Raw genomic sequence first — 16,779 nt, forward strand, 5'->3', positions numbered from 1 at the left:
AAGGTACGGTGAATAGTGTTCCACATGAATCAACAGCGAGGCTTCTTTTATTAACCATATATATACTTAGCCTTGTAGCATACTGGATACTTGGCATTTCAAGTCATAAACTTGTCATGCAGCTGATATCCTTTTGGAATGCCAATCGTAAAAGTATTAAAATGTTTCAAGTGACAGCCAAATACTGCTGTATATACAAGCATTGCTAACACCTCCCGGAAGCAGGAGTTAATGAGGGCTATGTCGGATCAAATGGGATACTTACTGAAAGGGTATTAACTAAGATATAACATATATAAATATTTAACTTTTTTTCTGCCACCTCTATTGCTTTTTGAATTTATTTTATGCAGGGAGGTCCTGCTGCAACTGCAGGGAGCAGGGAGGTCTTGCTGCAACTGTATAGGGTATTGGTAAGGCCGCACCTGGAGTACTGCGTGCAGTTTTGGTCACCTTACTTAAGGAAGGATATACTAGCTTTGGAGGGGGTACAGAGACGATTCACTAGGCTGATTCCGGAGATGAGGGGGTTACCTTATAATGATAGATTGAGTAGACTGGGTCTTTACTCGTTGGAGTTCAGAAGGATGAGGGGTGATTTTATAGAAACATTTAAAATCATGAAAGGGATAGACAAGGTAGAGGCAGAGAGGTTGTTTCCACTGGTAGGGGAGACTAGAACTAGGGGGCACAGCCTCAAAATACGGGGGAGCCAATTTAAAACCGAGTTGAGAAGGAATTTCTTCTCCCAGAGGGTTGTGAATCTGTGAAATTCTCTGCCCAAGGAAGCAGTTGAGGCTAGCTCATTAAATGTATTCAAGTCACAGATAGATAGATTTTTAACCAATAAGGGAATTAAGGGTTACGGGGAGAGGGCGGGTAAGTGGAGCTGAGTCCACGGCCAGATCAGCCATGATCTTATTGAATGGTGGAGCAGGCTCGAGGGGCTAGATGGTCTACTCCTGTTCCTAATTCTTATGTTCTTATGTTCTTATGGTATTGTTATAGTAGACAACAATTTTGACTCGTGTGCTACGTAAACTAGCTAGAAGTGGTATTGTGCAAAATAATTAGGACAGAAAAGGTATTAGGATGTACTTTACTGCCTTTTCCAGGAGAATACCATAATCTCTACACATTACAATTTAATATTCATTAGGTTGATAATTTCCACTCCTTTGTGGCTCAGTCGGTAGCACCCTCACCTCTGAGTCAGAAGGTTGTGGGTTCAAGTCCCACTCCAGGGACTTGAGCACATAAATCTAGGCTGACGCTCCAGTGCAGTGCTGAGAGAGTGCTGCACTGTCAGAGGTGCCGTCTTTCGGATGAGACATTAAACCTAGGCTTTGTCTGCTCTCTCAGATAGTTGTAAAAGATCCCAAGGCACTATTTCGAAGAGCAGGGGAGTTATCTCCTGTGTTCTGGCAAATAGTTATCCCTCAATCAATTTAACAAAAACAGATTATCTGGTCATTATCACATTGCTGTTTGTGGGAGCTTGCTGTGTGCAAATTGACTGCTGCGTTTCCCACATTACAACAGTGACTACATTCCAAAAGTACATTCCTTAATTGGCTGTAAAGCTCTTTGAGATGTCTGGTGGTCGTGAAAGGTGTTATATAAATGCAAGCCTTTCTTTTCTTTCTATACAATCACTGTATTATTGAATTACACCATCAGTGAATCTTTGTTCCACGTCCCAAAAAAACATCTTCAGATCAGCTAAAATATCAGTCTAACACTTTTCCAATAAGTCAGTGTACTTCGTTTCATGAGATATGACTACTGAAACTGACACTTTATTTGGCTTTTCCATTAATGAAATGTTGATGCAATCTTTTTGCACTAGTGCCAAGCTGCTCATTGACAAGAGTTGGAAATATATTGAGAGTTTGTACTCAATGGAACACTAAGTACACTATAAACAAGAACACATAGATCCAAACTAAAACAAGCTGCAGAAGGCAAACTGTAAGTCTGTAAACATCATCATAAACTGGACCAGTACCAGCTAACAATAGTTATTATCATTACACAGGTAATGCATCATCTATTACAAAACCAATCAACTCACAATGAGCAATTACCTTTTGCTACGGTTATGATGTAATAAAGGCATGATGAGAAGAAGCAGCTTTGATAATGATTTAAAAGTGGTCTAAATACAATTATTTTACTGTTGACTAAAAATTCTAATTGTTCACTTTTATTCATGTATTGGTTTATTTTCCATTTTTACTTCAATCTTTCTGTGAAGCAGATGAAAAGAAGAACCTGGCCGCAATTTTGTTGACCTCAGTGGGTCTGTGGCGGGGATGTAGGTGGCAGGTCCCGACCTCACTGCTGGCTCCATCCTGGCCTCTGAAATGAATTTCCCTTGATGGAGCCTGCCCAGCAAGTTTCCTGGGTTTGGTGACCTTGTTTGATGACACGCCATCAGCCGGTTTCCTTAATGGGACCATGTCCAAATTTAGTTTGACATTTGTGCTGTCAGTGATCTTCAGCATTAAAGTGCTGCAAACACTGACAAGCAGGCAGGGAGGTCCTCTTCTCTTCCGATGGGCAGATGTGATCTCCCCAGGACACTAACACAGCCTGGTTGAATTGATTTAATTTTTTGAGGAGATAACACCGAGGGTCGATGAGGGCAGTGTGTTTGATGTAGTCTACATGGATTTTAGCAAGGCCTTTGACAAGGTCCCAAATGGCTGTCTGATCAAAAAAGTAAAAGCTCATGGGATCCAAGAGAGAGTGGCAAATTGGATCCAAAATTGGCTCAGTGACAGGAAGCAAAGGGTAATGGTTGATGGGTGTTTTTGCGACTGGAAGGCTACTTCCAGTGGGGTGCAAAAGGGCTCAGTACTCGGCCCCTTGCTTTTTGTAGTATATGTTAATGATTTCGACTTAAATGTAGGGGGTATGATAAAGAAATTTGCAGATGATACAAAAATTGGCCGTGTGGTTGACAGTGAGGAGGAAAGCTTTAGACTGCAGGAAGATATCGATGAACTGGTCAGTTGGGCAGAAAAGTGGAAAATGGAATTCAATCTGGAAAAGTGTGAGGCAATGCATTTGGGGAGGGGCAACAAGGCAAGGGAAGGGAATACACAATAGATGGGATGAGTAGGTTGGGCCTCGACTCATTGGAATTCAGACGAATGAGAGGTGGTCTTATTGAAACGTATAAGATTATGAGGGGGCTTGACAAGGTGGATGCAGAGAGGATGTTTCCACTGATGTGGGAGACTAGAACTAGAGGGCATGATCTTAGAATAAGGGGCTGCCCATTTAAAACAGAGATGAGGAGAAATTTCTTCTCTCAGAGGGTTGTAAATCTGTGAAATTCGCTGCCTCAGAGTGCTGTGGATGCTGGGACATTGAATAAATTTAAGACAGAAATAGACAGTTTCTTAAACGATAAGGGGTTATGGCGAGCAGGCGGGGAAGTGGAGCTGAGTCCATGATCAGATCAGCCATGATCTTACTGAATGGCGGAGCAGGCTCGAGGGGCCTGTTCCTATTTCTTATGTTCTTATACTGAGAAGTGTGGAGGAACAGAAAGACCTTGGAGTGTATGTCCACAGATTCTTAAAGGTAGGACAAGTCGATAAGGTAGTTAAAAAGGCATATGGAATGATTTCCTTTATTAGCCGAGGCATAGAATATAAGAGTAGGGAAATTATGCTAGAAATGTATATAACACTAATTAGGCCACAGCTCGAGTACTGCATACAGTTCTGGTCACCACATTACAGGAAAGATGTGATTGCACTAGAGAGGGTGCAAAGGAGATTTACAAGGATGTTACCAGTACTGTAAAATTTTAGCTATGAAGAAAGATTGGAAAGGCTGGGGTTGTTTTCTTTGGAACAGAGGAGGCTGAGGGGAGATTTAATTGAGATGTATAAAATTATGCGGGGCCTAGATAGAGTGAATAGGATGGACCTATTTCCCTTAGCAGAGGGGTCAATAACCAGGGGGCATAGATTTAAAGTAATTGGTAGAAGGATTAGAAGCGTGGGTCTGGATCTCACGACCTGAAAAGGTGGTAGAGGCAGAAACCCTCATGACATTTAAAAAGTACTTGGATGTGCACTTAGTGAGCCATGACCTACAGGGCTACGGACCTAGAGCTAGAAGGTGGAATTAGGCTGGGAAGCCGACACGGGCGCATAATGTGTTGTAATTTTCTATGATTCAATGGTTGCACATTGCACAGGAGGGCACAAGCAGAAATGTGGTCAGGAGGACCTGGGTGTAGTGCCAGAAATGTTTCAATGATCTCAGTAGATCACAAAACGAAGTGCAAAGCCACACTCAACCTCATCCTGCTGTGCCTCTCATCATATCCCCATCACTTTGCCCTCCCTACCCTACTCCTGCACATCCTTACTCACACTAACTTACCTTGCACCTCCACCCATCCCTCTCTTTCCATCTATATTATCACATCCCCATCTCACTAGCCACCCCTCACACCCACCCTCATCCTAGTGCAATCATACCAACAAACCACACACAAGGCTAGGCACCTAGGTGTTTTACGCAATGTCCATGTAAAGTTTCTGTTATTGTGGTGTCAAAACATTGAGACCTTTATTTTCAATACTTTGCGTTCTTGGACAGATTTATGTGCACTTTTGAAAGTGGCTTAGTGAGTTGCAGTGAATGGCGAGGCATAACAATAACCCCCCGCAATGGTGATGAGTGAGAAAGGAATGGCTTGGGCATTGTAGGGGTGCTTTATGGTGTCGGTGTCGGGTGGTGCCAACCTGGTGCATCATGTGGCAGCCAGGGTGTACAGCATCAAGTGAAGTAAATCTGGCCATAGTGAGGCGATCCCTGGTCTCCTGGGCAGCAATGTGGTCAGGTGCTGATGCTCTGTGTCCTGTGCAACATCAGTTGATTGCGGAGCAGGTTGGTGTTGTTGTTGGTGCTGCTGGCGTTGGGGTTGATCGTTGTGAGATTCTGAGGACCAAGGTGAGATAGTGTAAAGGGCATGTCAAGTAACGATGACAGAATCGATCTGTCAATGGTGAGAGAGGTAAAGACTTGCAGCATGGTGAATCTGTTGTGAAAATGCAGTGAGGAAGAGCTTGTGGCTGAGGGAAGATATCTCGAAGGTGGGAGCTTTTACTTGACATCTGAAGCTGTCAATGGCTGATTCAATGGCCACTGACCTCCCACCTCAGCTTCACAGAGGTGGTCTAGCAACAGCGTGAAACCCGTGGGGAAGCTGTCAAATTCAAAAGGTCAGTTTAAAGCCATTGTTAAGTGGCTGTATACAAGCTGCTAATCATTTAAATTGGCTCCCCCGCCGCTGTGTTGAGTCTGCTCAGCGCTCACAGACTCGACATTTGTAAAGATGCGTGGCGGCGGGTTGCCAGCAGGGTCCCGACCCGTTGAGGAAAAAAAACACTTTCCCACCCAACCCGTGACCAATCGTGCCCGCTGACCCCCTGGAAAATCTCGGCCCCAGTTTCTCAAGGGCTGCACCATTTTTGAACCATTGGCTTGGAAGTATTTAGAAGAGGTGTCTGTTTGCCCATCCTCCAGCTTTGTTCCCTCTTTACCCTCATGATATACAGATGCAGCGTCCAAAATCCGGAGTTCTGAAATCCAGACCGATTGATGGCAGGGTCGTCCGGAATCCGTAAAATGTTCCGGAATCTAGACCCGCCGACCTTGGGGGCCCGTCCGAACAGCTCCTCCATGGCGGGGACCCACCCAAAGAGCTCCACGGTGGCGGGGATCCATCCAAACAGCTCCACTGCAGGACCCCGCCCGAACAGCTCCACGGCAGGACCCCACCCGAACAGCTCCATGGCAGGACCCCGCCCGAACAGCTCCACGGCAGGACCCCACCCAAACAGCTCCACGGCAGGACCCCACCCGAACAGCTCCATGGTGGCGGGGACCTGCCCGAATAGCTCCACCTCGGCGGGGCCGGCAGATTATCTGGTCATTATAACATTGTTTTTGTGGGTGTTTGCCAGAGATTCCATTGTGAGTAAAGCAGCAGTTACCACTTTAAGTACACTGTTGAGAAAGTACTCACTGAAGATTACTTCAGCCATTGCATTAATTCTTGCTTACTGTGGGGGTTTGGGAAAGGACAGAAAATTGGAAGGACCAGGATTTATTCATGCAGGTGTGTGATGCTTCGATACTAGATATACATAAGTACTTAAATGAAGTTTGTTCAAACCATCTTTCAGGGTCCTTCATTATGTTTGCTGAAGTAATATGTCATGCAGTATTTAATTTATGATTCCAGGTAGAACACATTATGTGGAGCACGAGGCTGCAAAACACCATTGCAGTCAAGTAGTTTGATTAGTATATCCCACCTGGGAACAATTTTATTGGGAAATTTGTCAACAACGTCAGCAAGTAAACAGAGGAGGAAAATGTTAGCACTCATGGTTATACGGTGAATTTCTCTACACACAGCTGATACTGGCTTGACGATTTGGCATGTGAGTGAATTATTAAAATGGATCTTGATTTTTATGGATCCATGAAGGAACATCCTTTTAAAACAATGATACTTTGTAACAATTTCTTGAAATACTGTTTGATTTCAGAAAAGGATTTGTAATCCATCCTGATTAGTATCAAAATCACTATAGTACTATTTGTGCAAATACAGCATTCTTTGTCTTAAAAAGGAAATAAAAGTCTGGCAATAAAATAGTCAATAAAGGTAAATGTGCCTTAACAACAAATCCAAGAGTTTTCTTCAGTCTCCATCATTACTTGATCCCAGACATCAACTTGACAAAAGAATGAAAAAGCAGAAAAAAGGAAACCGCTGAATACCAATGAAGAGTGTTTACATTATTGAGGAGACAAATTGTTTACTGGTGAGAAACAAGACAAACAGAATTTTCACCAGGTTCAGTTGTGAAATGAACCTTGTAATTGATAATATGGAGTCACTTCTTATACTTGATTAAAATCAATTAAAGTGCTCCTAACCCATAGGGCTTTATATTCAGTTGACATAAGAGGCCGGATTTTGCAGTGAAAATAATAGTGAAGGTAACAGCAACTTCTGGCGAGCGCACATATGCAGTTAAACATGAAATTCGGGAAGTTGCTATTCTAGATGTGTAGCTCCTCTGTAAGCTGCGAGAAAAGGGCATCTTGCCGTCTGGCACCCCATTCAACTGTATTGAACGGTATGAAGTTCTTCTATTGATGTAGTAAATACAAACTCGCCACAAAAAGTTAAGTCAAGGCATTCCAATCTAAGTACACTCTTAATGGCGTGGTTAAGTCTTAATTACTGCAAACCTTGGCACTGAAAATTAACTTAATAAGTCTCTTTCCTTCAGATTTTAATTATTGTTGGAGATTTTTTTTTAATTAATAAATTTAAGTCACTTTTTTGTTACTTTTTCTTTCTGTCTCTTTTATTTCTCTCTAAACCCAATCTTTCTTTCCCTCTCTTTACTTCCCTTTCTGTACCTAACTTACACTTCTTGGTTCAGACTGCGCTATTCATTAATGATTCTTCAATCTGATTGGTTAAGGAGATACACAGTTATTTGTCCTGTTCATACAGGTCCCAGATCCCCTGTAGAGGGCGTTGCGTGGTTTGGGTGTCCCACTGACAGCAACTTGCCATGCAATAACCCATGGAAAGCCAATGGGCATGTGCCTATTGGCGTTCACAGCAAATTCCGTGAGGTATATGCCAGTACAATGAGTCCTTAGAAGTCTCAATATCTCCCCGCACCTAAAAGAGGGGAAAACAATAATGCTATACTCACCTGGTGTTATTGCGACTCCATTTCCATTGACAACAGTCCTCTCTTCTTCTTCTTCCTCTTCTTCAGGAGGGGCAATTCCAGCTTTCTCCATGTTACTTACTGACTTGTTTCTTTTCCTTTTGCCCTCAGCACTAGGTCTGGCACCTGGCAGGATCTGATCAGTCACATTTAGCAGCAGTGGAGTTGGCTCTGCCGGGGGTTTTGGAGTGCCATAGTAATTGTCTGCAAAAAACAGTAAGTTCCTATTTAGCGTTACATTTCAAAGATGCATGTAGGTAAGTCAAATGCCTGTAATACAAAATCAATACAAATTACAATGCCTGGGAAAAATGATATTACAAGTTGTCTACCTATTTCACAGTGAAATCTTTACTGGACCAATATATTATTAAATGAACACTGCATATTTCTCTCAGGAAAAGCTTTGGTATTTTTAAAAGGATCTTATTAAACACAAATTGCCCATCAGAAATTAATTGTTCTGTTGTTATTCACATTTTGAGATTGATATATTGGGAGAAATTGTAAAAGTTTTTATTACAGTAACTTAATGCCCAACACTAATTTGATAGATGACAGGCACCTTTTTAGAAAAAGTCTCGATGTATTTGCATATTCAAAGAGAAAAATATTGCCACTTTTGTTTTAAAGGCTATTGACACATTCTGAGGTTTTCGGCATGTGACATGGGATTGTTAAATAGATGATTACCAGGGCAAGCCACAGGGAAAGAAAATACATTAAAGATAAAGTTTCAACTGCAAGCCCTGTGTGACTCATGAGATCATCAAGAGCTGCCCTGGTTTACACTGAACTCACAGCAGGGTTGCTCTCTTTGTCACCAATGCTGCATGCAAACACAGAAGAACCAACATTAATAAATCTGCATCATGACATATATGTTCTTTAGAACACTAATATATCATGATATAAATATTCAGTTTAAATAAAAACAGCTTGGTAGGATCTATTGACTGTTGTTTATACTGTGCTTCCCGTTTCCACTGTAATTTGGTTTGCAAAGGACAAAACAATCCATCTGGACTGGATTGTAAACCCACTCAATTTCTTTGTGGTATAATGCCAGTTTGTTGAAAAAAGTTACTGCAACATTTCTAGCCAGCTTCATCAAACTGGTTTGTGTCCCGGTCGATACTCTGCTTAGTTATAGACTTAAGCAGTGTTGGTCATACTGGCGAGGTGTATGTTGGACATCTTGGGGAGTTAAGGGTTAATAGTCAAACTTCTTTGTATCTTGAAGCAATAGGCTTTCCATGTTTTCCTATACAAACAGGATGACTTTGAAGTGTGGTGAGGAGAAAGCATGTCCTGTTTTCTGATATGTAAAGTTCTTGTGTGAGGAAATAAGTGTTAGTAATAAAAAAGTAACTTTAGTTTTAGGATAATAAAACAGGGATAGTGAGTCCATTTGCTAAAGATTATAGTTGGTAAAGCTTTTACTTCAAATATGTTAGTAACTGTTACCGTCAGGAAGTCTTGTTTAAGGGAAGTAGTTTTGAAGTAAACAAACTACAACTGTTTACATGAATAGGCTGTTTACAAAAGGTTTGGGAATAGATACTTCATACAGTTTTATCTGTGACATTTTCCTTTGATGTATGCTGTATAAAGGATCATAGTTTTCAACAGCATGCCAGAGTGCGCTTGAAAGATATAGAAATGGGAAAAAAGTCACTTTCTCTGTGTCGTTAAAGACTGATCACCTTTACTGTGTATCAATAATTTCTGCAAGTCTGTTCCATATACTCCACTATGAAGTGTCATACTTACTCGAAATGTGTTAAACATAGAAACATAGAAAATAGGTGCAGAAGCAGGCCATTCAGCCCTTCTAGCCTGCACCGCCATTCAATGAGTTCATGGCTGAACATGAAACTTCAGTACCCGCTTCCTGCTTTCACGCCATACCCCTTGATCCCCGGAGTAGTAAGGACTTCATCTAACTCCCTTTTGAATATATTTAGTGAATTGGCCTCAACTACTTTCTGTGGTAGAGAATTCCACAGGTTCACCACTCTCTGGGTGAAGAAGTTTCTCCTCATCTCGGTCCTAAATGGCTTACCCCTTATCCTTAGACTGTGACCCCTGGTTCTGGACTTCCCCAACATTGGGAACATTCTTCCTGCATCCAACCTGTCCAAACCCGTCAGAAATTTAAACGTTTCTATGAGGTCCCCTCTCACTCTTCTGAACTCCAGTGAATACAAGCCCAGTTGATCCAGTCTTTCTTGATAGGTCAGTCCCACCATCCCGGGAATCAGTCTGGTGAATCTTCGCTGCACTCCCTCAATAGCAAGAATGTCCTTCCTCAAGTTAGGAGACCAAAACTGTACACAATACTCCAGGTGTGGCCTCACCAAGGCCCTATACAACTGTAGCAACACCTCCCTGCCCCTGTACTCAAATCCCCTCGCTATGAAGGCCAACATGCCATTTGCTTTCTTAACTGCCTGCTGTACCTGCATTCCAACCTTCAATGACTGATGTACCATGACACCCAGGTCTCGTTGCACCTTCCCTTTTCCTAATCTGTCACCATTCAGATAATAGTCTGTCTCTCTGTTTTTACCACCAAAGTGGATAAACTCACATTTATCCACATTATACTTCATCTGCCACGCATTTGCCCACTCACCTAACCTATCCAAGTCACTCTGCAGCCTCGTAGCATCCTCCTCGCAGCTCACACTGCCACCCAACTTAGTGTCATCCGCAAATTTGGAGATACTACATTTAATCCCCTCGTCTAAATCATTAATGTACAATGTAAACAGCTGGGGCCCCAGCACAGAACCTTGCGGTACCCCACTAGTCACTGCCTGCCATTCTGAAAAGTACCCATTTACTCCTACTCTTTGCTTCCTGTCTGACAACCAGTTCTCAATCCACGACAGCACACTACCCCCAATCCCATGTGCTTTAACTTTGCACATTAATCTCCTGTGTGGGACCTTGTCGAAAGCCTTCTGAAAGTCCAAATATACCACATCAACTGGTTCTCCTTTGTCCACTTTACTGGAAACATCCTCAAAAAATTCCAGAAGATTTGTCAAGCATGATCTCCCTTTCACAAATCCATGCTGACTTGGACCTATCATGTCACCATTTTCCAAATGCGCTGCTATGACATCCTTAATAATTGATTCCATCATTTTACCCACTACTGAGGTCAGGCTGACCGGTCTATAATTCCCTGCTTTCTCTCTCCCTCCTTTTTTAAAAAGTGGGGTTACATTGGCTACCCTCCACTCCATAGGAACTGATCCAGAGTCAATGGAATGTTGGAAAATGACTGTCAATGCATCCGCTATTTCCAAGGCCACCTCCTTAAGTACTCTGGGATGCAGTCCATCAGGCCCTGGGGATTTATCGGTCTTCAATCCCGTCAATTTCCCCAACACAATTTCCTGACTAATAAAGATTTCCCTCAGTTCCTCCTCCTTACTAGACCCTCTGACCCCTTTTATATCCGGAAGGTTGTTTGTGTCCTCCTTAGTGAATACTGAACCAAAGTACTTGTTCAATTGGTCTGCCATTTCTTTGTTCCCCGTTATGACTTCCCCTGATTCTGACTGCAGGGGACCTACGTTTGTCTTTACTAACCTTTTTCTCTTTACATACCGATAGAAACTTTTGCAATCCGCCTTAATGTTCCCTGCAAGCTTCTTCTCGTACTCCATTTTCCCTGCCCTAATCAAATCCTTTGTCCTCCTCTGCTGAGTTCTAAATTTCTCCCAGTCCCCAGGTTCGCTGCTATTTCTGGCCAATTTGTATGCCACTTCCTTGGCTTTAATACTATCCCTGATTTCCCTTGATAGCCACGGTTGAGCCACCTTGCCTTTTTTATTTTTACGCCAGACAGGAATGTACAATTGTTGTAATTCATCCATGCGGTCTCTAAATGTCTGCCATTGCCCATCCACAGTCAACCCCTTAAGTATCATTCGCCAATCTATCTTAGCCAATTCATGCCTCATACCTTCAAAGTTACCCTTCTTTAAGTTCTGGACCATGGTCTCTGAATTAACTGTTTCATTCTCCATCCTAATGCAGAATTCCACCATATTATGGTCACTCTTCCTCAAGGGGCCTCGCACAATGAGATTGTTAATTAATCCTCTCTCATTACACAACACCCAGTCTAAGATGGCCTCCCCCCTAGTTGGTTCCTCGACATATTGGTCTAGAAAACCATCCCTTATGCACTCCAGGAAATCCTCCTCCACCGTATTGCTTCCAGTTTGGTTAGCCCAATCTATGTGCATATTAAAGTCACCCATTATAACTGCTGCACCTTTATTGCATGCACCCCTAATTTCCTGTTTGATGCCCTCCCTAACATCACTACTACTGTTTGGAGGTCTGTACACAACTCCCACTAACGTTTTTTGCCCTTTAGTGTTCTGCAGCTCTACCCATATAGATTCCACATCATCCAAGTTAATGTCTTTCCTAACTATTGCATTAATCTCCTCTTTAACCAGCAATGCTACCCCACCTCCTTTTCCTTTTATTCTATCCTTCCTGAATGTTGAATACCCCTGGATGTTGAGTTCCCAGCCCTGATCATCCTGGAGCCACGTCTCCGTAATCCCAATCACATCATATTTGTTAACATCTATTTGCACAGTTAATTCATCCACCTTATTGCGGATACTCCTTGCATTAAGACACAAAGCCTTCAGGCTTGCTTTTTTAACACCCTTTGTCCTTTTAGAATTTTGCTGTACAGTGGCCCTTTTTGTTCTTTGCCTTGGGTTTCTCTGCCCACCACTTTTCCTCATCTCCTTTCTGTCTTTTGCTTTTGCCTCATTTTTGTCTCCCTCTGTCTCCCTGCATAGGTTCCCATCCCCTTGCAATATTAGTTTAACTCCTCCCCAACAGCACTAGCAAACACTCCCCCTAGGACATTGGTTCCGGTCCTGCCCAGGTGCAGAATGTCCGGCTTGTACTGGTCCCACCTCCCCCAGAACCGGTTCCAATGCCCCAGGAATTTGAATCCCTCCCTGCTGCACCACTGCTCAAGCCACGTATTCATCTGCGCTATCCTGCGATTCCTACTCTGACTAGCACGTGGCACTGGTAGCAATCCCGAGATTACTACTTTTGAGGTCCTACTTTTTAATTTAGCTCCTTAAATTCTTTTCGTAGGACCTCATCCCTTTTTTTACCTATGTCGTTGGTACCAATGTGCACCACGACAACTGGCTGTTCTCCCTCCCATTTCAGAATGTCCTGCACCCGCTCCGAGACATCCTTGACCCTTGCACCAGGAAGGCAACATACCATCCTGGAGTCTCGGTTGCGGCCGCAGAAACGCCTATCTATTCCCCTCACCATCGAATCCCCTGTCACTATCGCGCTCCCAATCTTTTTCCTGCCCTCCTGTGCAGCAGAGCCAGCCACAGTGCCATGAACTTGGCTGCTGCTGCCCTCCCCTGATGAGTCATCCCCCCAAACAGTACTCAAAGCAGTGTATCTGTTTTGCAGGGGGATGACCACAGGGGACCCCTGCACTATCTTTCTTGCACTGCTCTTCCTGCTGGTCTTCCATTCCCTATCTGGCTGTGGACCCTTCTCCTGCGGTAAGACCAACTCACTACATGTGATACTCACGCCATTCTCAGCATCGTGGATGCTCCAGAGTGAATCCATCCTCAGCTCCAATTCCGCAACGCGGACCATCAAGAGCTCGAGGCGGATACACTTCCCACACACGTAGCGCCCAGGGACACCGGAAGTGTCTCCGAGTTCCCACATGGTACAGGAGGAGCATATCACGTGACCGAGCTCTCCTGCCATGTCTTAACCCTTAGATACCCTTAAATTGGTAGTAACAATGCTAAAGTTCACTTACTGATATAAAAAATAAAAATAAAAAGTGTTGCTGTGAACCAGAGGAGCAAGGATGTTGACTACTAACAAGGGATACATTGACTCTGAAATGAAATCCTAGTTGCCTTTATGTTGAGAAACCTAAGTGGAGAACCAAGATCCATGGGGAAAATTGAGCAGAAAAGGATAAATCATGAAGTGACTAGTTAACACCAAACTTGAGGTTTAAAATATGTAAATTGTAGAAGGAGGGGATGACTGAGGGTAGGAAGGAGTTTTATGAATTTGAGGTCCTGGCAAAGAATGAGTTATATTAGGACACTTGGGGAGAGAAATTGACTGGGTTTGCACCTCCAGTTAGCGCCTGCAGGGGGCGGTAACGGGGCGCTAAGGGGTTTCCGACTGAGCGCGGCAAATTCACCGACGCCTGCGAACTTCCTTGGCAGTTTTGCGCTGGCGCTAACACTTGCCGCCTCGCTTGTGTCCCATAGATCGTGACGTCATCCGCTGCACAGCGTTCCGCATGTGATATTCGCTCCCTCCCCCTACAGCATCGCTGGGCCTCAACAACTGCAGATGCTGGAGCTGTTGTCACCTTGTCTGGCCGCTTGGGGAGTGATATTTAAAGGCAGTGGTGGTCAGGTAGGGTTAAATTTATTTCACTCCCCAACTGGGGCCTCATGATTTGTTTTGATGTGTGATTTCTCACCCAACACTCTCTTAGAGTGCTTGGGGCTGTTATACAACTAGCGCGTAGGTCTCGTGGCCCCACAGAGATAGCATGAGGATTGATTCAAACCAACATTGGCCCTTCCCTTTAAGCGAGGGAAGGAGCCTCCAAATATGGCATTGCTGCACAGAACATTGTTCAGCCCTCTGCCACTTCCGCCCCTCTCACTCACTTTAGCTCTCTAAGGGAAGTGACAGCACTTGATTTAGCGCTCCACTTCCCTCTTGGAGCGCTAAAGCGAAAGTTCCCAGGAGCAAAAATTATTTTTCGCCTGCCGATATTTTTGCACTCCCTGAAAACCCAATTTCTAGCGGAAAGTGTGCATAAGTTTTTTTAGGAGCTTAGGAATAACATGCGTTTATATAGCAGCTTTAGTTTAAAAAAATATCCTGGGATGTGTGAGGAAAGCAGATGCTGAGCTAGAGAGAGAGAGAGGAAAATCTCATGAAGAAAGTTTGGCGTCCTCCCCATCAAAGTTGACCCTTTGCCTAAACATTTAAATTTTGCTTCAGCTTTGATCCCTGCCACAGCAATATGGAAGGTAAATACTTTCTTCCTATGTCCCATATTTCGCTTTTTTACTGCAGCCAATTATTGGCTGATACATTTCATGCACTTACTTACAATAAACCCTAGATTTCCAGTTCCATTTAACACAATCTTTTGCTCCCTTGTTCCTATAAAAATTGTTATAATGGAACTGCATTTGGTATTGAGCTATCTTAAAGATCCAAATACCTTTGAATCAGATTGCATTGTCATTATTTGCACCTCCTAATCTGGGTAAGAAAGAAAGGACTTATATTATACAGCATCTTTCACGTCCTCAAAGTGCTCTCGCACAATTAATTACCTTTGAATGTTGTCACTGTTATGTAGGCAAATGCAGTTGCTAATTTGCACATAATAGGGATGGAGGGGGGGGGGGCGGGCGGGAAAAGGGGATGGGTGGGGGAAGCAGACAGAGAGCTGTTGCAGTGGCTCCCCGCCAGCCCCATAATTTCTGGTACTTTCTCCTGTTGGATGCTGAATGTGGCCGCTCATATATGGACAAGTGTATTCAAACGCTGTGTTAATGAAGGAAATACACCATCTAGCAACCATCTAAGGTATTAAGAATGCTGTGGCTGGTGTGCAACGGCCACCACACGTTAAAAAAATCCACTCACAGGCATCTTCCACTCTTCAGGATGTAGTTCAGAACCTGGAATATTAGGTCCTTCATTGAAACACCTGTGAACTCATCCTTTTTTGGCGTGGAAACAAGTCATCCTCGTTTCGAGGGACTGCCTATGACAATGATTCTCGTATCCAGCGTTGCTAAGGAGGTGGAGGGATTTGCTTTAATTTATAGGGCAGCTTTAACAAAAGTAATTAGTAGCGGAATGATGAATAGCCTTCGTCAAAGCAGGATATTTAAAATTGGAAAACTTATGAAAAGCTGTTAGTAGTCTTCAGCCAGCACCACTAGCCAAGCTATGTTGTGGCAAGGCATGCGAGCACTGGGCCAATGTTTAGTGATGTTGGAAGTCCCATTCACTGAAGAATGTATACATTTCAACAGCCAGAAGTGGAGTTCCTCACATACCTATAAGCATGCCTGAGACAGCTCCTTCCTGACCATGAAAATTCTACAGGATTCATAGTAGTGTCTGGCTGGAACAATTCATCATCATAGGCAGTCCATCGAAATGAGGATGACTTGCTTCCATGCCAAAAAGGGATGAGTTCACAGGTGTTTCAATGAAGGACCTAATATTCCAGAGCTAGGTCTTGGTCCAGTGGCAAGGATTAATCAAGACAACTGGAGACCAGTTCTGCTGCATGGACCCAGTGCGCACAGATATCACAGCGTGGGCTGGCCCGTGCTGCCCCTGGGCCCATGCCTCTTCTGGCCCCCAAACTCACACCTCTCCTGGGCCCCGATCACATCCCTCTCCGAACTCTTGCTGCTCCTTCGCCCCGACCTCGCTGCTCCTGCTGTACCTGCCTGCACTGCATAGAAACATAGAAAATAGGTGCAGGAGTAGACCATTCGGCCCTTCGAGCCTGCACCGCCATTCAATGAGTTCATGGCTGAACATGCAACTTCAGTACCCCATTCCTGCTTTCTTGCCATACCCCTTGATCCCACTAGTAGTAAGGACTACATCTAACTCCTTTTTGAATATATTTAGTAAATTGGCCACAACAACTTTCTGTGGTAGAGAATTCCACAGGTTCACCACTCTCTGGGTGAAGAAGTTTCTCCTCATCTCAGTCTTAAATGGCTTACCCCTTATCCTTAGATTGTGACCCCCTGGTTCTGGACTTCCCCAACATTCCTGCATCTAACCTGTCTAAACCCGTCAGAATTTTACACGTTTCTATGAGATCCCCTCTCATTCTTCTGAACTCCAGTGAATACAAGCCCAG

At 43.7% G+C, this 16,779-nt stretch overlaps 1 protein-coding gene across 3 annotated transcripts in view; it reads right to left on the reverse strand.

Annotated features, from left to right (window-relative positions):
• Window positions 1-16,779, reverse strand: part of magi2a (membrane associated guanylate kinase, WW and PDZ domain containing 2a) — a 1,034,101-nt gene that overhangs the window by 289,635 nt on the left and 727,687 nt on the right. For all 3 annotated transcript variants that reach the window (XM_070897360.1, XM_070897359.1, XM_070897358.1), the window contains exon 4: window positions 7,779-8,000. In XM_070897360.1, coding sequence (XP_070753461.1) covers window positions 7,779-8,000 — 222 coding nt within the window. The remainder of the gene's footprint in view (window positions 1-7,778; window positions 8,001-16,779) is intronic.

The sequence above is a fragment of the Pristiophorus japonicus genome, chromosome 13, assembly GCF_044704955.1.
Source record: "Pristiophorus japonicus isolate sPriJap1 chromosome 13, sPriJap1.hap1, whole genome shotgun sequence".
NCBI classification, from domain to species: domain Eukaryota; kingdom Metazoa; phylum Chordata; class Chondrichthyes; family Pristiophoridae; genus Pristiophorus; species Pristiophorus japonicus.